The sequence below is a fragment of the Lithobates pipiens genome, unplaced genomic scaffold (assembly GCF_037356315.1).
Source record: "Lithobates pipiens isolate NorthernLeopardFrog02 unplaced genomic scaffold, aLitPip1_a1.2 Scaffold_10, whole genome shotgun sequence".
In the NCBI taxonomy this organism is placed as follows: Eukaryota; Metazoa; Chordata; class Amphibia; order Anura; family Ranidae; genus Lithobates; species Lithobates pipiens.
The window spans coordinates 215,489,103-215,513,746 of record NW_027507686.1 but is presented as its reverse complement, the minus strand read 5'-3'; the positions used below and the strand labels follow the sequence as shown (position 1 = coordinate 215,513,746).

Sequence of the window (24,644 nt, the reverse complement as noted above, 5' to 3'; positions counted from 1 at the left end):
TGTTGCACCGGAGGGGGGGAGGGATCAGATGAGCGGAATTTCCTCTTTAGGGTGAAGAACCGCTTTAAGTAGAAGTCCACGCTAACACTGAAATCTCTAAATCTACAGGCATCTAAGACTAACCTATCTAGCCCTGTAAAGAAGAAATCAGTATACATACAGGGGGTATAAAAAGTCTACACACCACTGTTAAAATGTCAGGGTTCTGTAAAAAAAAAAAGAGACAATAAATCATTTCAGAACTTTTTCCACCTTTAATGTGGCCTATAAACTGTACAACTCAGTTGAACAACAAACTGAAATCTTTTAGATGGAGGGAAGTAAAAATAAAAAAAATAAAAATGATATGGTTGCATAAGTGTGCACACCCTTAACCACTTTCAGACCGGACCAATTTGCTGGTCAAAGACCAGACCACTTTTTGCGATTCGGCACTGCGTCGCTTTAACTGACAATTGCGCGGTCGTGCGACGTGGCTCCCAAACAAAATTGACGTCCTTTTTTACCACAAATAGAGCTTTCTTTTGGTGGTATTTGATCACCCCTGCGGTTTTTATTTTTTGCGCTATAAACAAAAATAGAGCGACAATTTTGAAAAAAAACCATTATTTTTTACTTTTTGTTATAATAAATATCCCCCAAAAATATATAAAAAAACATTTTTTTCCCTCAATTTAGGCCGATACGTATTCTTCTACATATTTTTGGTAAAAAAAATCGCAATAAGCGATTATTGATTGGTTTGCGCAAAAGTTATAGCGTTTACAAAATAGGGATAGTTTTATAGCATTTTTATTAATAATTTTTTATTATTTTTTTTTTTACTAGTAATGGCGGCGATCTGCGATTTTTATTGTGACTGCGACATTGTCGGGGACCCATCTGACATTTTTGACACATTTTTGGGACCATTGTCATTTATACAGTAATCACTGCTATATAAATGCAGTGATTCCTGTGTAAATGACACTGGCAGTGAAAGGGTTAACCAGTGGGTTGCAGTGTAGGGGTTAAGTGTTCCTAGGGGTGTGTTACTAACTGTGGGGGGGTTGGGCTTTCATTTAGTGTACACTGATCTCTGCTCCAATCACATGGAGCAGAGATCAGCGTCACTAGTTGCTAGGCAGAATGGGAAAATGTTGTTTATACAGCATTTCCTCCATTCGGCCGCTCCGTGAGACGATCGCGGGGATGCCCGCGGCGATCGAGTCCGCGGGTCCCGCGACCGGACTCACGGGGGTCCCGACCAGCACGGGAGCGCGCCGCCGCCGGCGCGCTCCCGATGGCACGGCGGCAACGAATATTGGACGTACATGTACGCCAATATGCCTGCCCGTGCCATGCTGTCGACGTACATCGTCGCGCGCTGGTCGGGAAGTGGTTAAACTAATACTTTGTTGAAGCACCTTTTGATTTTATTTCAGCACTCAGTCTTTTTGGTCATGAGTTTATCAGCATGGCACATCTTGACTTGGCAATATTTGCCCACTCTTCTTTGCAAAAACACTCCACAGCTGTCAGATTGCGAGGGCATCCCCTGTGCACAGCCCTCTTCAGATCACTCCACAGATTTTCAGATTTAGGTCTGGGCTCTCGTTGGGCCATTCCAAAACGTTATTCTTCTTCTGGTAAAGCCATTCCTTTGTTGATTTGGATGAATGCTTTGGTCGTTGTCATGCTGAAAGATGAAATTCCTCTTCATGTTCAGCTTTCTAGCAGAAGCCTGAAGGTTTTAGAGGTCGAGCGATATATCGACCGATATTTGACCATTTTGGAGATATCGGCACCGGCCGGTTATTATCCAAATTTGGCCGATATTGAACACTGGCCATAACTCTGCAAGCAGAGTATGAAGAAGGGAAGTCCTTCTCCACGCTCTGTTGGCAGAGCAGCGCCGCGGTGTGAAACTGTATGGAGAGAGAGGGGAGCTGTCAATATTGAGGTTGGATGTCGGGGGTGGGCGGGACACAGCTATCCAACACCAGCCAATGGGATGGGATCTGGGCAGGCCGCTATGTGTGTGGCCCGTCTAGGGTCGCCACCTGTCCGGGATTCACCCGGACACTTCGGGTTTTGAATTATGTGTCCGGGTTTCAATCCACCTGAAACCCGGACACAATATTCAGACAGGAATGTAGCTCAGAAGAGTACCTGATAGGAGCATGAGGGGGCACTATGCACGCCACATTACTATTCTCTTTGTGGAAAGGTGTCCCAGGTCTTTTACAATCCTATACAGTATGCTAAAAACAAAAATTAAAAAAATTGCGGTGTGCCACTAAAGTGTTTGGATTTGGCTTGAAGAAAAAGTGGCAACCCTAAGCCCGTCCCTTTCTTAAACAGCCCATTTAATGGCTGGATGACGGCTGGGCCCTGCCCACCCCGGGTCCCACCCACCTCTGACATCATGCTGAATTTGTCAGCTCCCCTCTCTCTCTCCATTCAGTTTCATAGTTACACTATCGGCTGTGAAACCTGCCATTGCCATCCAGTGCCACCTGCCAGTGACAACTAGTGGCATCCAGTGCCATCTGCCAGTGCCAATTAGTGCCATCTGCCAGTGCCACCTGCTTCCTATGGTAACAATCCTTTAACAGTTCCTAACTCAAACATATCAGTTTTTTCAGCTCCACTACAACTGGTCCTGGTAGTTCTTCAATACTGAGCTCCTGGTCTCTCACTAGACCCACTGATTCACTGTCTAGGAATTCCTTGAGCTTATCCAAGTTTTGCAGTGGTATATGAGTCTGCTGGGTCCCTAGCTTGGCTTTGGCTAAACCGCATCCACATTTACATCCACATTTACATCCACATTTATCTTTAACCTCCTCGCGCCCGCCCTATAGCCGAATTACGGCCGTAGAGCAGGCGCGTTCGTTTGGGCGGTCGTCCCTGGACGGCCTGATGTTTACTTCCGCAATGCGCGCCGCCGCGGGCGCGCATCGCGGAAGTTCTGTGTTCGCCGTGTCCCCCGGGGACAGGCAAACACAGATCGCTGTAAACGGCCAATCACAGCGGCCGTTTACAGCGTGATCGGCGTGTCCAATGGGAGATGATCTCATATGTAAACATATGAGATCATCTCGCAGCGCCGCTCTCCTTCCTCGCACAGACAGTGCGAGAGGGGAGAGATGAATGGCTGCAGCGGCAGCCGTTCTGATTCTGGAAAAAAAAATAATTAAAAAAATGAAATAAAAAGTGCCATCCGCCCCCAGCAGTGCCATCCGCCCCCAGCAGTGCCATCCGCCCCCAGCAGTGCTATCTGCCCCAGTGCCATCCACCCCAGTGCTACCTGCCCCCAGTGCCATCCACCCCAGTGCTACCTGCCCCCAGTGCCATCCACCCCAGTGCTACCTGCCCCTAGTGCCATCCACCCCAGTGCTACCTGCCCCTAGTGCCATCCACCCCAGTGCTACCTGCCCCCAGTGCCATCCACCCCAGTGCTACCTGCCCCCAGTGCCATCCACCCCAGTGCTACCTGCCCCCAGTGCCATCCACCCCAGTGCCACCTGCCGTCAGTGCCACCTGCCCCCAGTGCCACCTGCCCCCAGTGCCACCTGCCGTCAGTGCCACCTGCCGTCAGTGCCACGTGTCATCAGTGCCACATAGTGCCATCTGTCATCAGTGCCACGTATCAGTGCCATTTGTCATCAGTGCCACCTGTCAGTGTCACGTGCCATCTGTTGTCAGTGTCACGTGTCATCAATGCCACTTATCAGTGCCATCTGTCATCAGTGTCACGCGTCATCGGTGGCATGTATTAGTGCCATCTGTCATCGGTGCCACGTTTCAGTGCCACGTGTCATCAGTGCCACGTATTAGTGCCACGTGTCATCAGTGCCACGTATAAGTGCCACGCGTCATCAGTGCCACATATTAGTGCCATCTGTCATCAGTGCCACATATTAGTGCCATCTGTCATCAGTGCCACCTGTCATCATTGCCACGTATCAGTGCCATCTGTCATCAGTGTCACGTGTCATTGTCCTGGTGCTTCAAAAGTGTAATAAATAGTCAACAAGTTAGATGTGTAATTTATGTTCCTAGAACACATGATGGCGCTACCTGCATGTTGGGCCTCTCTATGTGGCCAGGCTGTGAAAAAGTCCCACACATGTGGTATTGTAATACTCAGGAGGAGTAGCAGAATTTTTTGGGGGGTGTCATTTGTGGTATACACATGCCACGTGAGAGAAATAACCTATTACAATGACAATTTTGTGGAGAAAAAAAAAAAAAATGAAAAATCTTAATTTTGCAAAGAATTGTGGGAAAAAAATGACAACATCAAAAAGCTCACTATACCTCTTACTAAATACCTTGGAATGTCTACTTTCCAAAAAGGGGTCATTTGGGGGGTATTTGTACTTTCCTGACTTGTTCGGGTCACAAGAAGCGAGATAGGCCACCAGTACATCAGATGTGATCAATTTTGTGCGATTCGCACCACAGCTTGTAGACTCTCTAACTTTCACAAAGACCAAATAATATCCACTAATTTGGGTTATTTTTACCAAAGATATGTAGCAGTATAAATTGTGACCAAAATTTATGAAGAAAAATTAATAATTTGCATAATTCTGTCACAGAAACAAAGAAATATGCGTTTTTTTTCAAAATTTTCGGTCTTTTTTCATTTATAGCGCAAAAAATAAAAACCCCAGAGGTGATCAAATACCACCAAAAGAAAGCTCTATTTGTGGGAAAAAAAGGACAAAAAATTCATTTGGGTACAGTGTTGCATGACTGAGTAATTGTCATTCAAAGTGTGAGAGCACCGAAAGCTGAAAATTGGTCTGGGCAGGAAGGTGTTTAAGTGCCCTGTAAGCAAGTGGTTAAAGGCATCCAAAAAAAGTAAATATTTGTACTTTTCTAGTTCTGATACAAATAAGATGGCCTACACAGCATACGTTAAATTATTTTAGATCTTATTTGCTAAATGCAATGCTCTGCCTGTAAAGCATGCCCAATGCCAGAATGGAAAGGAGGAGATGACCTGCCACTCTAAGGTGCCGCCTGACCACCACTTTGGCCTGCGGATGCCCTACAAGCTACACATGAAGAACATTTGTCACTCCCATTAGGCTTTGCAGACATGATGACAATAGGGAATTATCAAATTTTATTAGCAACGATGGCAAAAGGGGGTCAAAGATGTGGTGTTTTGGTGCAATTGATGCTGTGGAAATCTCGGGGTTGATTTACTACAGGCAAATAGACTGTTCACTGTGCAAGAGAACTTGCATTTTCTGGGAGACTTTGCCCCAGTGCTTAGTGAATGAAGTGAAGCTTTTCTGATTTTCACCGTCCTTTCATGTGCAAGCAGATATGCTTTTTTTTTTAAATTCTCCTTGCATGAGATAGGGTACTCTTTGCAAAGCGAAAATTTACCACATTTATTAAACTTTGGGACAAATTCTCTTGCAAAGTGCAACTTCCCTTAAAAATTGAACAAGCTAGTGGTACTTAGTAAATCAACCCCTTTGGGTGGTAAACTGGACAGCAATAGTGTGTAGTGTGTGAAGATGTACAGCTATCAAAGGGCAAATGTGCCAGTGCCCCTAATAAATCCCCCCCCCCAAAAAAAAATTTGAAAAGACCCTATTAAAGAATATTAAAATAAAATATACCGGTACCTCTCTCCAAAAAAATATAAACCACAATACTAGATGCCAAACTCCAACTGCCATATTTAAAAAAAAAACAATTATTGGCAATAGTCTTTGCCCGACAAGAGTTCACAAGTGAGGCAAAGCATTATGGGGGTTTGTTTTTGGCCAACGCACCCATAAGTTTACTGTTAGAGCAAACATGTAATGTTCACTACGAATACAACAGGGCACCATCATTTGTGGCCAGTGGGGTATAAATCCCTCCCCAGCATTATTGGTCAATGGGGTCTAAATAACCCCCTCATCCCAAGAATCAGTGGTCAACTGGGCATAAATCTCCTCTCCTTCCCAGCTTTGGTGGTCTGCTGGGTAAAAATCATTTGCATTTATTCACCAGCACATAGTGGATCATCGAATAGCATCCAAAATCTTTTTTGAAAAACAAGTACATAACAGAAGACAAATACAACATTTCGGAGCCGCGTAGGACCCCTTTGTTGGGCATTTGATGATCATCGCAAGCCTGACAAAGGGGTCCTTCCCGGCTCTGGAAACGTTCCACTATCTCTTCTGTGATGTGATTGTTTTTCAAGATTTTGGACACTATTCGATGTTCCTTGGTGTGCTGGCAAATATATGGGTATAATCTGAGATGTCTCCAGTTCAAGCTGGTTGTTGCTTCAGCTCCCGCTACTCCTAAGCTTTATTCAGGAAAGTGTACAATGGGAATATTGACACTGCTGGGTATAAATCTTCCCTCTCCCAAACATTGGTATTCACTGGGATATAAATCCCCCCACCTCTCCAAAATTGGTGGTCAGCAAGATATAGATCCTTCTTCCTCCCCAGCATTGGGGTCAGCAGGATATAAATCTACCCTCCTTCCCAGCTTCCGTGGCTAGTGGGGTATAAATCTCCCCTCCTCCCCAGTTTTGGTGGTCAGCAGGGTATAAATCTCCTTTCCTCCACCGCTTTGGTGGTTAGTGAGGTATACATTTTCCCTCCTCCTCAGCTTTGGTGGGGGTATAAATCTCCCCTCCTACCCAGTTTTGAGGGTCAGTGAGGTATAAAGCTCCCCAGCTGTGGTGCTAAATGGGGTATAAATCTCCCCTCTTCAGTTGTGGTGGTCAGTGGGGTATAAATCTCCTCTCCTCCTCAGCATTGGTGGAAAGTGGGCTAGAACTCTCCCCAGTTTTGGGGGTCAGTGGAGTATACATCTCCCCTCCTCCCTAGTTTTGGCGGTCAGTGGGGTATAAATCTCTCCTCCTCCCCATTTTTTGGGATCCGTGGGGTATAAATCTCCCCTCCTCCCTAGTTTTGGGGGAGGGCAGTGGGGTATAAATCTCCCCTCCTCCCTAGTTTTGGGGGGGCAGTGGGGTATAAATCTCCCCTCCTCCCTAGTTTTGGGCGTCAGCAAGATATAAATCTCCCCTCCTCCCTAGTTTTGGGGGTCAGTGGGGTATAAATCTCCCCTCCTCCCTAGTTTTCGGGGTCAGTGAGATATAGATCTCCCCTCCTCCCTAGTTGTGGGGGTCAGTGAAGTAGAAATCTCCCCTCCTCCCCAGAATTAGTGATTAGTGAGTAGTTTATTCAAGCGCCAAGACTGTCTATAACTCTCCAAATTGCTGGAAGCTCACGCTTGCTCAGTGGCCTGTCCAGTAGTAAAGATGGCGGATTCGGAATCTCGGAATCCTCCGGCACGTTGTCCTGGACGTCAGTGTCATTTTGAAGGCAATGTTCGGGCGGCAATGTGAGTGAAGCTCCGCCTCTTCTGGAGCTGCACGGCTCCCACACTGGGGGAACATGGCGGCCTCTGTGATTCTGGAGCGGAGCTACACCGAACTCAGCGGAACCGAGCGGGAATCCAAGAGGAACTTCCGGGAGCTGAGCCTGAGGCCCGGTACGGAGCTGGGGGAGGGGCTGTGTGTACCGGGACCCCTTATACAGAGCTGTGCACATGCTGGGCCACACCGTGCTCCAGGCTGTCACCGATGGCTGTGAATAGACACACCATTGTCACTGGACTCCCATATGTAACGCTGCACCCCTAATGTATAGACACCCTGCTCTACTGACCCCCCCCCCATCACTCTATAATAATTCTTCACTCCCCCCCCCCCCCAATAGTGTATTCATGCATAGAGACCGTGCCCTGCTTCCCCCCCCCCCCAACATAATGTTCAGTCACCCTACACTAGTGCCCCACCCGCCACTATATACTCCTTCTGCCCCTGATCCCTCCATAATGTACTAATGTATAGACACCCTGCAACACTGACCCCCCCCCCCTCCTCCGCAATGTATGAAGACTCCCCCAACACTGACCCCCTCAATGTATACAGACCTTCCAACACTGACCCCCCCGCAATGTATGAAGACCCTGCAACACTGACCCCCCTCAATGTATGAAGACCCTGCAACACTGACCCCCCCTCAATGTATAGAGACCCTGCAACACTGACCCCCCTCAATGTATAGAGACCCTGCAACACTGATCCCCCTCAATGTATAGAGACCCTGCAACACTGATCCCCCTCAATGTATAGAGACCCTGCAACACTGATCCCCCTCAATGTATAGAGACCCTGCAACACTGACCCCCCTCAATGTATACAGACCTTCCAACACTGACCCCCCCCCCCCCCCCCCCGCAATGTATGAAGACCCTGCAACACTGACCCCCCCCCCCCCCCGCAATGTATGAAGACCCTGCAACACTGACCCCCCCCCGCAATGTATGAAGACCCTGCAACACTGACCCCCCCCCGCAATGTATGAAGACCCTGCAACACTGACCCCCCCGCAATGTATGAAGACCCTGCAACACTGACCCCCCCGCAATGTATGAAGACCCTGCAACACTGACCCCCCCGCAATGTATGAAGACCCTGCAACACTGACCCCCCGCAATGTATGAAGACCCTGCAACACTGACCCCCCTCAATGTATAGAGACCCTGCAATACTGACCCCCCTCAATGTATAGAGACCCTCCAACACTGACCCCCGCACAATATATGAAGACCCTGCAACACTGCCCCCCCCCCTGCAATTTATACAGACCCCTCAACACTGACCCCCTCAATGTATACTGCCCCCCCCCCGCTTTAATCTTTGTTTTCATAGTTTTCAAATTTACCTCCTATTGTAGATGTTACACCCGTGGTTGGAAGCTCGAAATCCAGTGAGTGCGCTGGGGGTTATTATTACAAAGATAGCAGCAATCTCCTATCGGCCACCAGAAATCGGTTCTTACACTGGTAAGTGAAGTGGTATCTGTGTGTTTGATTTCAGTTGTTCCCTTTCGTAAGCAACTCTCGTAGCTTACTTGATTTTCTTTCTATCCACCAGGGTTGGAAGAAGAAAATCGCTCAGTTTCCCATCAACACAGCAGTGTTGAGGGGTGATGGGGGAATGCCTCCCGCAGTGTTATTGTTATTTGCCGGGAGGGGGGGGGTGCCACCTTCACGGACAGCAGAATACAATGATTGCTGCTAGCGGCTATAGCTGCTGGCAGTAATCACATGTAGAAGAATCTGACAGGCTGATTGTACCCAGGTCGATCGTTGGATTGACTTGGGTATAATCAGCTTGCCCATACATGGATGGAAATTCAGCCGGTTCCTTCTGAACTGACCAAATGTCGATCCATGAATGGCTGGATTTATTACTGTTAATAAACAAGGTAAAGGTGAGTTCACTTTGGTCAGAAAAAATGATTTTTGCTTGCATTTGATTTGATGGTTGAATTCAAAATAGATTGACCTCATTCACTAAGCTAAGCGAACATTCACTTAGCACAGTGAAAATTTACACCTGTGACTTGCCATTAAAGGAAACTTATGAAAGAAACAAATGGGATTCCCTTGCTGATCTCCTCTTCCAAAATTGCGATTTGCCAGAATACTATACTGATTATCTGGCTCCAGTGCTTTCAATGAGAGATTACACTTAAAGGCTCACTCCACCTTTTACCATGCTTAGGGTGTAACATGGTGCCAAGCAGACAGTCTAGCGGTGCAGAGGATCAGCTAAGTACATCATCTTTTCTCTGCCCCACTGCAAGGGAGACTTCAAGTTTTCTAGCGTTGAGCTTTAATATCATATCTTTGAACATGTAGAGGGACCAATAAGTGCTATAGATTTTATCTTCACAGCGTAATTAGCAGTGTGTTAAGGATTTGTCTTGGCTGCTTTGCTGTAAATTTGCTTTGTGTAACACAGCTGTGTAAATCTGACATTCGTAGACTTCTAGTCAGGAAGCTGTTACACTGTAAGGCAAAGCTGTACAAATCACAGAAGCCAGATCTAAGTGCAATCCATTTCTTATTTGTCATGGGAAAATCTTAAAATTGTGTGCTGAATACTAGGTTTTTGGGTCTATACGTAATGCATCAATGTCAACACTTATGCTGCGTACACACGAGCGGAATGTCCGACAGAAAAAAATCAGACGGAAGCTTTTCATCGTATATTCCGATCGTGTGTAGTCCTCATCTGACTTTTTTTTTCTGAAAATTCTGAGGGACCTAGAAATGGAACATGTTCTGAATATTTCCGAGGGAATCAATTCACCACGTTCTTGACGGTCTGACTTTGGTGTGATCATGTGTACGCAAGACAGTTTCAGCGGAATTCCGTCGGTACTCCGGAAAAACCTTCAGAGTTTATTCCGACTAGAAACCCGGTCGTGTGTACAGGGCGTTAGCCTGGTGTAATAACACTTTGTTAAATAGTTTTCATGTTTTTATTTGTGTTCCCTCAGGACTTCAATTGGGGAGACGCTGGAACTGGTGGAGGAGTCATTGGATACCAACCTCCTGAACAATGCCATCCGACTCAAGATCCTCAATTGTTCCATTTTACCTGGGGGAGTCCATGTGTGTGAGACACACAGTAATGTGATTATCCTGATTGTCACAAACCAGACTGTTCACAGGCTTGTACTGCCCCATCCTTCACGCATGTACAGAAGTGTAAGTATGACCTGATACAGTAGAGAAGAGGCTTACTTTAGTAGGCCTCATTCACATGAATGGTTAGGACCATACACTGTTGAGCATCAGTAAATTTCTGCAACAAGGAAAACCGGTATTGGAAATCACACATTTAGCTGGTAAAGAGAAGCTCCAGTCTCCCCCAGAAAAATGAAGTCAGCAGCTACAGATACTGCAGGTGCTGACTTTTTGAATATAAGGACACTTGGTGATCCTAATATGTCCATGGATCCAAGCGTTGTCCTCACTTGAGCCGATTCTTTAGTTGGCTTTGGGTCCAGACACCGGAATCTTAAATAAGAAAAACCATCAATGAAGCCTTGCGGCTTCACACTGTGCGCGCAAGCCAAGCTGTGCTTGGTGAATGGTTCTGCAATCTTCTGGGACCTATGTTGTGTCCCAGAAGGCTGTGGGGGGAGGGGGCAAATTTCCTCCCAGATCGCCTCAGTGATCTGACCAGAAGTAGGCATGTGTACCTGTCAAAACAAAGTACCCTCCCCCTAAAAGTGCCAATAATAGAAGGGGGGAAGGAGCGAAACTTCCCCTTTTGGGTGATGTTCCGCTTTTAAATAAGATTTTGGACAGATGAGCAGCCCTGGATGCAGACAATTTGCTTCAATGGTGGATACGTTTGGATAGCTGTGGTGCCTGACATTGATTTGTACAGGCTTTGTCTGTTGCTGTTCCCATACACCTGTGATTTCAGATGCAGAAATAAGCAAATTCTTGGCAGTCCATGACCTTAATCATGACAGGTATTTCTGCAAATACAAGAAAACATAAAAATCTTTATCTTTCTGAAATTCGGTAAGATCCTCACTTTGGGCTAACAACAATCTGCCTTTGCTGAGCTAAGTTTTGTTAGCCTTGGCTGCTGGACTACAGGACTCTCCCTGTCCCTCTCCACATGCATACATTTATTTATTCTCCAGCAAAGCAATGCTTTTATCTCTACTTGATGTAAGAGTCTGCTCACATACTAAGTGTGATGAAAGGTCTCTTGGGAGATGTAATTCTGGGGCAGTACAGTACCCATGTCATTCAGTACCGAGTTTCCCAGCAGCAGCCCCATCTTAACTTTTACAAACCTGGTGGTGATATCACACAGAATAATAAAAGATGTCTCGCTACTGATAGAAAGTTAAAGGGAAAAAAAAACATGTTGGGATCTGCTCTACAGAGAGGGAGGGATATTTAGGGGATATGTTTTCTTAGTGCCTGGTCACCAAGGGCCCTTTTACTGGGGTGGTCCGCCCGGCGGATCGCTCCGCTGAGCAGGCAGATGACGGTCCGTGTCTGCTCACTGTCCAGAGACAGAAGTAGGTGTCAGCGGACATGTCACTGCCGCTTCATAGGAGCTAATGTAGGGTCCAATCGGGTCCACCTGAAAAACTGTCAGGCTGACCCTGTGAAAGGGGCCTAAGTGAAAAACCTCTTTACTGATTTGCATTGTATCCTCCAGGAAAATCTTGGTGATGTAACCATTTATTAATATATTAAATGTCACACAAAACGTCTCTTTATTTTGCTGTGAAATGCTTTGTTCATTTTCGCCACTGTTATATATGTTTTGCAGGAGATCATTTCAGACAACCAGATGCAGTCCATTTTTACAGATCTTGGCAAGATGAACTACAAGAACCCATCAAACAGCTTCGTGATCCCTGCACAGCCTGGCCATGCACAGAGTTCCAATGCATCCGCAGCGTGGCTGAGCAGTGAAGGAGAAGCACTGTTTGCCTTTCCATCAAGCTCCGGCGGCATTCTCGTTGTCAAGATGCCTCATTTTGATGAAGATGGTAATATACCTTTTTATTTTTTTTCATTTTTTAATTCTCTTTATTGAAAGTTTTCTTTTGAATACAAAACAGGGCCTTTGGGGCTTACCCCGGCCAACCAGTGCACACCAGCATGTGTATAACATAACACTACTAGCCAAGTATCTAAAAAACAACCTAACCAAACGCCACTCAGAACTACGCTCAGGTAACGCGTGTCAGAATGTTATTAGGAGACATTGTCTCTTGGGAGATTGTCTCCCGGATTTTAGTCATCGGCCTTGGACCCAAGAAGGGCAATTTGAAGATAGACGTGAAATGCATGCAGAGTTCTTGGTTTTTAATATGACCTCTCCAACTAACCAACAGGGGGCCAGGCTATATCACACCGAAGAACCGTGTAAAGATGACAGAGATCTATCTAGGTTAATCCTTTAAGGGCTGATCATCTATTGTGGAGTCTTGAGTCCGTCCATAAATGCCAGACCTTGCCATATTTTTTGGGGCATCCTCGGGACAAAAATGTTGCTTTATAGAGGGGTATCGTTAAGTTGACCATTTGTTTCCACGAATACAGTGTGGGAGGAGTAGGTGGCCTCCACTTCACTACAATGGCTTTCCTGGCAGAAAATAAAAGGATAACTATGAGGGTGCGTGTTGCTTTGGCAAACGCCTAATATATCTTTATTATTGTACACGTAGTAATGCTTTCATCCCAGTCCATCTTTGGCTATGCAGTAAGTCTCCAAGGCGCATTTCTATGACTAGCAGTTTCAGGGCAACTCTGTTTTTCAAGATGATCGCTATGAATAAAATATTTGGAAATGTCTTTCAAGCCCAACTGAACCATCAGTTTAAGTCTTGCAGGCTGGCATCTTTGTTCATTTGGGGGTAGCAGTAATCTATTTGCTGAGGTCCTGCTGAGAGGAACTTGAGCTTTGTTGATTACAGTGCTATAGGTCTGACTGGGTAAGAGGGTATGTTGAGCCTCTGCAGCGAGAACAGTGCTTCCCTGCAGGCTTTCTTTCTCAGCCTGTGGCTGCTTTACAAATGGAACTGCAAGACATTTAACTCCTTTTTGTTTTAATGCATCTAGAATGTATTTAGCTCATTTAAACTCAAGGTTCAGTTGGGTTCTAAGAATAGCCGGTGATGGCATTTGGAAGATTAATTTAATTGAAAGCTGGTTCCTTAAAGCTCCACTGCGGGCACAAGAAAAAATAAAATACCCTTCCAGTGGGGACCCTGCCACCACTTCTCAAAGTATAACTAAAGGCAAAACTTTTTTTTTTTTTTTTTTTTTTTTTTTTTTTTAGTTTAGGATAGAGTGGAGAGGGATTAGAACACCTGACAGTTTTTATTGCTGTCTGTTCCCCCGTTGGGTAGATCCACCCTCTCTATTTGTCCTTTTTACCCTTATCATTGAAATGAAAGTAAAAGCAAATCCCATATTTTGGGTTGTCTGGAAAAGTAATGCAGGGTGAATCTTCCAATGAGGACACTAGTTCTGGTTTCCTGGGGGTTTCCAAAGGACCCTTAATTTGCAGGGATTTCCTCTTGATTCCTATTTGGAAGGCAAATCTCCGGAATGGCACACAGATGGTGAAAAAAAAAAAAAATATGACAGGGGTCAGGTAAGGGACCCTCCCTTACTCTGTCCAAAATTTAAACAAAAGTTTTGCCTATAGTTCTACTTCAAATCTAGTGGTGTAGGGATAAGGATTAATACTTTACTCCCAGTCCCTGTAAGCTCCCTTTTATGCATGTGACCACTCCTGCAAGGCCTCTTCTCTAATCGCTCCTGGCCACTGTCTTATGCCTGCCCCTTCCAAGTACAATGCAGGGTTAATAGTCATGCATTGTACATGATGGCGAGGGCCACCAGGAATGTCAGGGAAAAGAGGACAGTCTCAGAACAGTAGAAATGAAATTTTATTGCCTCAAACTTAATGAGCATTTAACAATTGCAGGGCTAGGAGGTAGTGACCCCACTGAAAGGGTTTTATTTTTTTCTGCACAAAATAAATCCAAATCTTCACAATGCAGAAAAATGTCTTGTTTTTTGTTGTGCAAGAATTACGGAAAATTATTTAAATGTCCTGCGCTAATAACATGGCAGCAATGTCTTTGCTTGCACTGTATGGAGCTGTAGTGTTGTCACCCTGCTTTGTGCACTACTGAAAGAGAAATGCATGTGAACATGGCGATGCACAGAACATCAAGGCCTAGAATGGCTAGACCCTTGACTGTCTGTGGATCCCAGAGGATGCTTTGTCCCCTGCTATAGCATGTCCTTGCGTCTTAAAATAAACTTGGCTAAGGGCGCTTTAATCCCGAATATTGATGAACACATGAAGAAAAAAATGATATAGAAAGCTTGGAAAGCATGCGATCACTGGGGGGCTTATGTGAAAACCAAAAATTGTAGCAACTGCAAGAGAAATGATAAGTTGTATACAAATTGTAACACAAGGACAAATGGCAAACAGTGAGAGTGATGGAAAGTTAACCCACCAAGTGGTACATGCAACTGCTGGATCACAAATGAGCTGAATGTGCTGTGATCAGCAATACTAGTGTGGTTATGATGGTGGTGTAATCACAATAATAATATGAGAGTATGGATCCCAGAGGCAGGGGAAGAAAGACTGAACAGAAGCCTGTGTACTAGAGGACTGCAGTCGCCTAAGTGTCGGCAGGGTAAACGAATGCTGGAAAACAGGGGTGCAAACAGCCTCATAGTGTAGTATCAACTTTATTAGCCAATAAAAACAAAGGTAAGTCGTGCTTGGATCTCCTCTTACAGTGGGCGAGTGCAAATGGGATACATGTTTCAAAGATGGAAACTTCCTCTTTATCAGATTCCAGCAGCTGCAGCCGTCCGAGAGCATCCTTTCATCGTGTCGATGCTTGCTCATCTCAGTGGTGCTTTCAAGCCCTCTCTTCACTGATCATGCCCTGGATTTTCACCTGCCACGCAGTTCATGCCTACTGTCTCTCCCTCTTGTGAGTGCACTACTTACCTTTTTGTTTTTATTTACTAATAAAGTCAATAACACACTATGAGGCTGTTTATGCCCCTTTCTATTCCCCTCTGTGTAACCCTGCTTCTTGGCATGCAAAAGTGATTACAGCCACCGAAAATACTATTGTCCTGTGCTGCAGCGACATGCATGGCATTCAAGAGGGAAGTCAGTTTAAAAAGGTTAAGGTAAAAAAATGATGCGACTTTTTTACTATGATATTTTTATCGTAATGCAGTATATGTAAATGGTTTATATTAATATTATTATACTGTGGGTTTAGTAATACTTTAAACATGCATGAGTGTTTCAGACAAGCCTGCATGTTAATATACAAGCAGACGCTGCTGGTGCCTACCTTGCATATAAGAAATTAATGCAATTGGGAAAATCATGTTGACTATTGTCCCTGTGGGACTGGTCAGCCTAGATGTCTCTCCTGTGGCATAGGTGTGTTGGAAATGAACATCATTTGTATTGTACAGTAGTAATTTCATTCATATGAGTAGCTTAACTGTTTGGATCTTCATTCTCGGGAAAGCATCTAAAATGTACTAAATATGCTAAATGCAACCTGACTGACCACATTGTAGAGAGTGCTTGGCCCAGCTTAGTCAGGACACGTTGGGATTTGAGATCATTGTGTGTGTAAATTTCAGCTTTTATTTGAAGTAGAGGTTTCAGGATAAGCAGATCCTGCATTTCACTGGAACATTTATTTAACTGTTCAATGGTTATTGCTATATCCCCAGGCCCAGTGACTACTGTGGAACTCAAGCAAACCTCTGTTATGAAGTTATTAACTGGCTGGATGCCAACAGTGATACGGTTAGTATGAACATTTTATAATTGTTTTTGTTGCTGGTACAATGCTTTCCAAGCCGGGTAAGCCGATACTCCCTAACAGGAACACTCAATGGACTATCACGGCACTCCACTGCGCCGTGGTAGTTCATTGAGAACTACCAGTCAACAGCCGCAAAGGCCGTCTGGACTTGTAGGTCATTCGTTGAGCTCTGTGTGTATGAATGACGTGGCCGTGTGGGTGGAGCCCCGCACGGCCTAGCTGCTTTCAAAAACAGGTACTGCTGCCACAGGGAGGGGGGCCAGCAGGCAACGGATGCAATACTGGCAACTTGTTACATGTTCCACCCTAAAATCAGGTGTAAGGCCTCTTTCACATGAGCGGCTGTTCTGCCACTGTTAAAAGCATGTTTTGTTATGTTGAAATTCCAAGACTCCAGGCACAGCGATCACTTGCAGTTGTACATTGCGATTAGCTGCGTTGGAACATTCTTGCCATTTCTGATGTGCTTCCTGTTTTTCTTCCTTGTTGTCACTGCTATCCTCAGGAGAAATAATACACCTGCAGTTATGTGCAAATAGCTGCAATAAATTTGTCCTGGACGTAGTCAAATTTTGTTTTTTCTAACCGCACAAAATACCATTTAACAAAACCGTTGCTAAATGCAGTGTGTGAATGGGGCCATAGGAAAGCACTGAGTTTAGCTGTGGTAGATAACTTGATCTATCCACAGCTAAAAGCTGAATTCTATCCGCCCGTGTGAAAGGGGCCTTGCATGTTCCCAAAGGTGAACTTATCCTTTAAGTGAAAAAAGTTCAAGAGGAGTTCAAATGGTTCTGTGTATAGCTTATTTGCAAATTCTGACATTGCAATAAAATTTTCATCCAGGGTTCCTTCATTGTAGCACGCAAAATTAAAACACCATTGAGCACAAAATCTTCATACCCAGAAGGGAATAAGAGACCTTATAAATACTTAAAGCCCAATTGAACCTTCAGTGTGAATTAAAACACAAGGTGTGAAAATTCTTAGTTGGTTACCTTGTGTGCATGAATAATCCAGCGCTCCGTAGGTATACACATCCAAAAGGTGCCACCTATAACACCTCTAATGCCACATTGATGCAGTCCTCCTCAGGCTGGAGAGCCTTGACAGAGAAAACTGTAAAAACACTCAGGAGAGCACAAACGTCCAGTGTGTCACCAGAACCACGTTTAAGTGTAGAAAATCACAGAATTCTGATCCGGCTGTAGGATGGTGTCATCTGGCCTAAGCAGATACAGATTGGCAGGCTTTTACGTTTTGGGATATGTACCCCCTTTGTCAGAGCAGGTTGAATGGAAAGAAAATGCATCATCTGTTGGCTGCCTTAGACTTTGCACACCCCATCTTTTGATGCACTGGAATGCATTTTGCAAATTTTACATTGGAAGTTCAAACAAAGTTGGATATTTTTGCTCCCTTATTGGTAGAATATCAAAATTCGCCATGAATGTGAAATTGTGCCTTTTTTAAAGAGGAGTTCCGCCTGGGGAAAAAATATAAGGAAGGGAGCATGAGATGTTGGCACCCCAGCCATTTTTCGGATCAACTCCTGGGTGCTACCGACACCATTCCTGGTAAGGGAAACCGGCAGTGAAGCCTTTCGGCTTCACATCCGGTTCCCTATTGCATACGCACGCAGAGTGCTGCGCTTTCTAATTGGCCCCATGGGCGAGGATGGAGGGGGCCGAACTTCCAAGGGATGTCGTCGTCTCCCGAAAGTGGAAAAGAGTACCTGTCAAAAACAGGTACCTTCCTGACAGGTGCCTACTGTGGCACTTGACGGTGGGGAGGAAGCAGATCAGCAGACTTTCCACTTTTGGGTGGAACTAGAGCTTGGCGATTTTTCTCCCCCAAAAAAATCTGTTTTATTTTATTTATTTATTTTTAACTATTCACGATTCTAATTGAGTTTATTTTTTAATGGACACCATGCCGGTCCTGAGGAGCTGCAGGCAGGAGTTTTTATGCGAGGCTTTGTCTGCGGCGTCTGGCCTCGCGGACTAGGCCGAAGCCGCAGCCTCGCCTAAAAACTCCTGCCTGCAGTTCCTCAGGACCGATCCTGGTGAAAAAAAAATAAGAAATCAAAAAGATTTGCTGAAAATTTGAATCGATTTGACCTCTCAACTCGATTCAAGATTCAAATCAAATTTTTTCCCCAGCCCTAGGTGGAACTGCTTTAAGTAGCTAAGTAAGGTGTAAACGCATTTAATATTGATGCCATTTCTTTTTTTTTCTCTCTAGAGGTGATCATGGTCCTGCACATCTCCCTGTAAGCTTAGCTGTCCACTGCCTTGAACATGACGCTTTAATATTTGCATTGTGCCAGGATCATAAACTCCGCATGTGGTCTTATAAGGTAAGTGCCTGCTGCAAACAACATTTTGGTTGTACCGCTAATACAAAGCGTAGCTTGTGTTATTGATATATTATAAATAATGCAAATGTACCCTATTCATGTTTTTTGTCCTGTCTATTCCAGGATCAGACGTGTCTTATGGTGTCTGATATGCTGGAGTTTGTTCCTTTTAGTAAGGATATGCGTCAGACTCCTGGCATTGGTCATAAATTGAGACTGGCACACTCGACATCTATAGGGCTTTATCTTGGGTTGTACCTACACACACCCAGCCAAGGACAGGTATGTGTTCTCTCCCAGGTATCGGGCTAAATCTCTGAAGCTAAAGATTCTCAAATCCTTTTACTTTTTTTCAACTTAGAATGCTGTATACCTTTTTATCACTGTATACCTTTTTATCAATGAGCTAATCCCAAAAGGAATTAGCTCATTGTGTGTGTATTTTGTATGTATTATAGGTTTTGTCTGATTTTACATTAGTTGCTTGGGTAGGAATAATGTCAATGGTTCTGTGTTTGTGTGGAACCCCGTAACATTATTATTTTTTTTTATTTATTTTTTTTACAGCAGAGGCCCTAGAGAATAAAATGTCGGTCGTTTCAATTTTTTAGTCCCATGGTATTTTTTTCAAACTCAATTTTAATGTACAAAAAGCACAATACATAACCCAATTTTTTTTATAAAAGATGATGTTATGCAGCGTAAATAGATCCCAAACATGTCACGCTTTAAATTTGCGCATGCCTGTGCAACGGCAACAAAACAACGTAAATTTTACTATCTATAGGTGATGCTTTAAACGCCTTTACAGGTTATCACTTTAGATGTACAGAGTAGGTCTAGTGCTGGAATTACTGCTCATGATCTCATGTTCACGTTGATACCTCAGGTGTGAGACAATCGCTGTTTGTGTGCGTGCAAAACTGATACATGCTTTTGCCTATGCGCGGTGGGACCAGGGCACTTTACATTGTTTTTTTTTTTTATTTCATTTTTTTTTTTTTTTTTACACTGTTGCGTTCACTTTTTTTTTTTAAATCGTTTTTATTGCTGTCACAATGAATGTAAACATCATTGTGAAAGCAACAGGTATGTGATTGGGTACTCTTTATGGAGAGATTTGTGGTCTATATAAAACCCCAAATTCCTCCTCTGCTCTTTTAAAAGCACCAAGATTGGTGTTTCTTCATACATTTTCATTTCATATATCACAGGACACAGAGTGAGTCTATTATTCAGTACTTACTGGGTTATACTTCATCGCCAGGTGAATGGACACTGGTAGACCAAAGGCCTATAGACAGGAAGTGATCCCCTATATATATCCCCTCCCATACAGGAAGTACTTCAGTTTTTTTTTACCAGTGTCTGAAGGTGGATGGGCACGTTTTGTTTGAGCTCTCTCGAGCTCTAGGTCTTGAAGTCCAAGCATGGTTCTAAAATGAATCAAGGGACTGACCGATCGGATCCATTTGAAACAAGCTTATATGTTAAGATAAATGGTACCCCAGCCCTGCAAAGAAGACGCAAGGGTCCTGCGAGATTTTACCTGTAATGCGACCTCCAGGCGATGAACCCTGCATAGTGGAATCCTGGACACCACAGAGCTATGGCAATCCTGCAGGGTGCTGTACAGGTCCAAGGGAGTGGACCCTAAAACATGAAAAGGGTACCCAGTCTTTGAAGGTCCTCAAGTGACAGAAACCCGCTGTGATGGGTGAAGATTGGGCTCTTCGTTTCTAAGGTTGCCCTGCGCCTGGACGGGTAAGTGAAATCCCTCTTATTTACTTATTGTTGGGTGGCCCATGGTTGTAACAATCTGTTAATCTAGCTAAGGCTGTACACTGGTGTAGCGGTGACCGCAGGGGGGAGTTTGGGCTAGCTGCCGGTGTTTGAATTGGAGTACCTTTTTCCTGTTTTTTCTTTTGCTGTTTTACCTTATGGAGAGTCCGTGCACAGAGTTTATGATTGGTCCTAGTTACTGGGCGACCATGGTGCACGCGGCTTGCCAGTCAGTATTTTGTGTGTGCACCGAGCCGCAGCTCAGAGATGGCGTACGAGGATTCCTTCTTGCGCGTACACAGCGTGACCGCGCACAATCTGAGCCAGGTGATGTCCAGTTGGCCTCTCAGTCGCAGAGGCTTTTGATCCAGACTCTTGCTAAGATGGTTCATTCTGCCTTTAGGTTTCTGAGCCTCCCTTGTCCTCTTTGGGGTCCCTGAGGCCTCCTCAGGCTGCACAGGCTTTCCCCTTGCACCCACTTTTGGAACAGGCAGTGCATGCTGATTGGGAACATCCTGACAGGATTTTCGTTCCTCCTGAGAGATGTTTCCTCTTATATCCCATGGAGGAAAAGTTTAAGAAATGGAGCATGCCAGCTGTAGATGGGGCAGTCTCTTCCTTAAACAAGAACTTAACTTGTCCAGTGGATAACGCACAGGGCTTGAAAGACCCCGCTGGCAAGAAACTGGAGTCATTATTAAAGGCTTTCTTTTGGCCAATTCAGCCAGCTGTTGCAGCAATTGGAGTCTGCCAGTAGGGATGAGCTCAGGCGTGTTGCCATGGACCACGTGCAGAGCCCACCAGGAAGTCGGCACAGCTCTGCACGTGGTCCATGAGAAGACGCCTGAGCTCATCCTTATCTGCCAGCCCTTAAAGGATCAGGTCAGACGGCCTGACAGGCCTAACCAGGAGGATGATCCTGCTGAAAACAAGGCACATATTCCACGAGCGCTGTGGTTTGCTGTAGATGCCTTTTAAAGGTTTCTTTACACCAGATTTCTCGTTTGGCTCTCCTGTCTGTATGCATGCACAGACTTGTGTGGCTTTAGAACTGGTCAGCTGAGCTTCCCTGTTATTGACAGGGTCCACGTTTGTTTGGTGGTGATCTGGATAAATATATCCAAAAGATTTCCGGAAGAAACGGTTCTTCCTGTAAAGAGAAGGACCAGGTGTCCCTCGTCTTAAACCTCGGGGAGTTCCTCATGTATTTCAGCGCCAAGGCAGTTCTGCCGCTAATAGGGCTCTAGAGCCAGGGGCAAACCGCAGGGCCAGAAAAAAACCCTGGGTCCCGAACTCCTCTAAAACCGGCACCAAGCCCTCCTTTTGAGGGGACGCCCCCACTGTATCGAGTGGGGGGAAGGCTGCTTCAATTTGCGGACACTTGGAGAGCAGTGGTGCAGGACGAGTGGGTCATCTTAAGTGTCCGGCGGTTACAAGCTGGAATTACGGAGGTTTACAAGATCCAATGTTCCTACGGATCCTCCAAAAATAAACTTATTGTTTCAGGCACTAGAGCAGTTAGTGCATCAGAGAGTGATCATGCAGGTTCCAGTGTGTGAAAGGGGCACAGGGTTTTATTCTAACCTGTTCACGGTTCTAAAACTAAATGGGGACATAAGGCCAATCTTGGACCTAAGATCTCTGAACAACATCTGTTAATCCGGTACTTCAGGATGGAGTCAGTCTGCTCGGTAGTAGCCTCGCTCCAGATGGGAGACTTCTTAGCCTCTATCGATATCAAGGACGTGTATTTACACGTACCTATCTTTCAGCCTCATCAGAGGTTCCTGTGATTTGCAGTAGAGGAACGTCATTTCCCAAGGCGTCTTTCAGGACAGCACCTGAGAGATAGCGACTCCACCCTCCTCGTTAGGAAACACCTTCTTCCTCCAGACTTTAAAGGGAGGCGCCTCCCTACCACACATCAGTTTTTGTGTTTCCTCCGGCCCGGAGGGAACACCTTTTGGGAAGGAGTCTGTTTCTCTTAGGTGTTCCTGAGGGACTAGGCTTCTTTCCCTTTTTTTCCTCCTTTAGAGACCCGCTGTCCTCCCGACCTACCCACGCCTCGTCAGCGGTAGCAAGCGGGCTCCTCTTCCCCTCTTGTGCTCGGAGAGAGCCGAAGACTCGGTGGCCCGCACGTTCGTAGGCGCGGCGGCGCGCGTGTGCCGCCGCCATGTTTGTTTTCGGCGGTCGCGCCGGAAGTGACAGAGCGGGTCATCGGGTCAGCTGAAACGTCGTTTCCGGCGTGGACGCAGGGGGGAGGAGGGAGGACAGGTGCTGGTGCCTATTTCCGCTTCCGGTCCGGTGCAGCTGCACGGCGTGACTCCGGAGGCGGCGTTTAGCCACAAGTGGATCTCTGCACAGCTGATTATGGAAGATTCAGCGTCTGCAGCGGTGGGGACAGGCACAGGCACCAGCAAGGCCCAGGTAAGAGGCAGCAGTTAAAGTCTGCCTTTCTTTTTCTATTTCCTGGCGTTTGGTCTCGCTCTCTCCTTTCTTTTTTCCCCCCTGGTGGCAAGGGGCCTGTCTGGGCACTAGAAGCTGACTGGTTTCTTCTTAGTGCACCTGTGTGGTGATCCCTATCAAAGCTGAGACTGGGTCTCACTAAGGGTTCCCTGTTTTTTTTCCCTTTTTTGTCTTTTTCTTCATAGGCTAAGAGCTCTGACCCAAAGAAAAGATGTCCTTCTTGCAGGGCCAAGCTGGGAGAAAATTGGAAGAAAACCTTATGCAGTCCCTGCATTACTTCTTTAGTTAAAGAGGAATCTGCCTCTGTATGTGAGGATCTGGTGGCCTCTGTAAAGAAGGAGCTGTACGCCACGATCCAGAATTTTCGTGACTCACTAGCAAACCCGGCTGCTAGTCAGCCTTCCACTTCAGAGTCTTCCCAGGGGTCTCTCTCAATCCCGGTGTTAGAATCTCTGCCTGAAGACCCTTCAGATAGGGAAAAGCAGTCCACTGCTCTTTCCGTTAAAGATTCGGAAGAGGAGTTGGAGGATTCTGAGGTAGCCCCCTCTAAATTCAAACTGTCCCTTGAAGAGGTCGATGGGCTCCTTAAAGCCATTCATGCTACGCTTGGTTTAAGTGAGGAGAAAAAGGAATTATCACTCCATGACCGCATGTATGCTGGGTTGGATGAGCCTAAGGGCCGAACATTCCCAGTTCATCCGGTCATCTCTGAGGCCATTAGGAAAGAATGGCAGGATCCAGAGAAAAAGCCCTTTTTCTCCAAAGCCCACAAAGGCGTTTTCCTTTCGAGGAGGACCCTGCAGCAGTATGGAACAAGGTGCCCAGACTGGATGCCGCCTTTTCCCAGGTTTCAAGGTCCACAGATCTGTCCTTTGAGGATATGGGAGTTTTGAAAGATCCGATGGACAAACGCATGGATCTTTTGCTCAAGAGATCATGGCAATCAGTTATGAGCAATTTAAAACCAGCAATGGCCACAACGTGTGTAGCCAGAAATTTCGAATACTGGATTAACCAGTTAAAGTCACATATAGCTGCAGATTCCCCTAAACAGGAAATCTTAGATTCTTTTCCTACCCTGATTACGGCAGTGGCCTATGTTGCAGATGCCTCAGCTGAGGCAATTAAGATATCGGCCAGGTCAGCAGCTCTAACTAATGCTGCAAGAAGAGCCTTATGGCTTAAAACCTGGCCGGGTGACTCGGCTTCAAAGAATAAGCTGTGTGGGTTACCCTTTTCAGGAGACTTGCTCTTCGGCTCTGACCTCGATAATATTCTTGACAGGACAGCCGATAAAAAGAGATCCTTTCCGGTCAAAAAGAAAAAGCAGGTACCAAAGCGTCTTTTTCGACCTCAAAAAACTCAGGATCAGGACAGCAAGTTGCAAGGGAGAAGGAAAAGTTGGTCCGCCCCGAAGCCGAAGGGTAGAGGCGGAATTCTCTTCCGTCCTCCTACACAGGCCGAAAAATCGCAATGACTCGTCTCTGCGGGTGGGCGGAAGACTACAAGAATTTCTTCCGCAGTGGTCAGGGATAACTTCAAATCAGTTTATCCTGACCACTCTCGCGCAGGGTTACTCACTCGAGTTTGTCAACGACCCCCCAAAAAGGTTCCTGATTACCAACACCCCGCGGGATCCAGTAAGGGCCCTGGCCATGAAGTCCTCTCTAGAGGAACTGATGCAACAGGGCGTAGTAGTACAGGTACCCCTGCAAGAACAGCAGGAGGGGTTTTATTCCCATGTTTTCCTAGTAAAGAAACCGACAGGGAAGTTTCGGTTG

The 24,644-nt window shown here is 45.7% G+C and overlaps 1 protein-coding gene across 2 annotated transcripts in view; it reads left to right on the top strand.

The window, feature by feature from the left end:
* The first annotated feature begins 7,354 nt into the window (after nt 1-7,354).
* NUP160 (nucleoporin 160) overlaps nt 7,355-24,644 on the top strand; it is a 69,609-nt gene continuing 52,319 nt past the window's right edge. For both annotated transcript variants that reach the window (XM_077460954.1, XM_077460953.1), the window contains exons 1-7: nt 7,355-7,512; nt 8,763-8,871; nt 10,377-10,587; nt 12,185-12,407; nt 16,162-16,237; nt 18,501-18,615; nt 18,739-18,897. In XM_077460954.1, the coding sequence (XP_077317080.1) occupies nt 7,416-7,512; nt 8,763-8,871; nt 10,377-10,587; nt 12,185-12,407; nt 16,162-16,237; nt 18,501-18,615; nt 18,739-18,897 (990 nt within the window). In that variant the 5' untranslated portion in view covers nt 7,355-7,415. The remainder of the gene's footprint in view (nt 7,513-8,762; nt 8,872-10,376; nt 10,588-12,184; nt 12,408-16,161; nt 16,238-18,500; nt 18,616-18,738; nt 18,898-24,644) is intronic.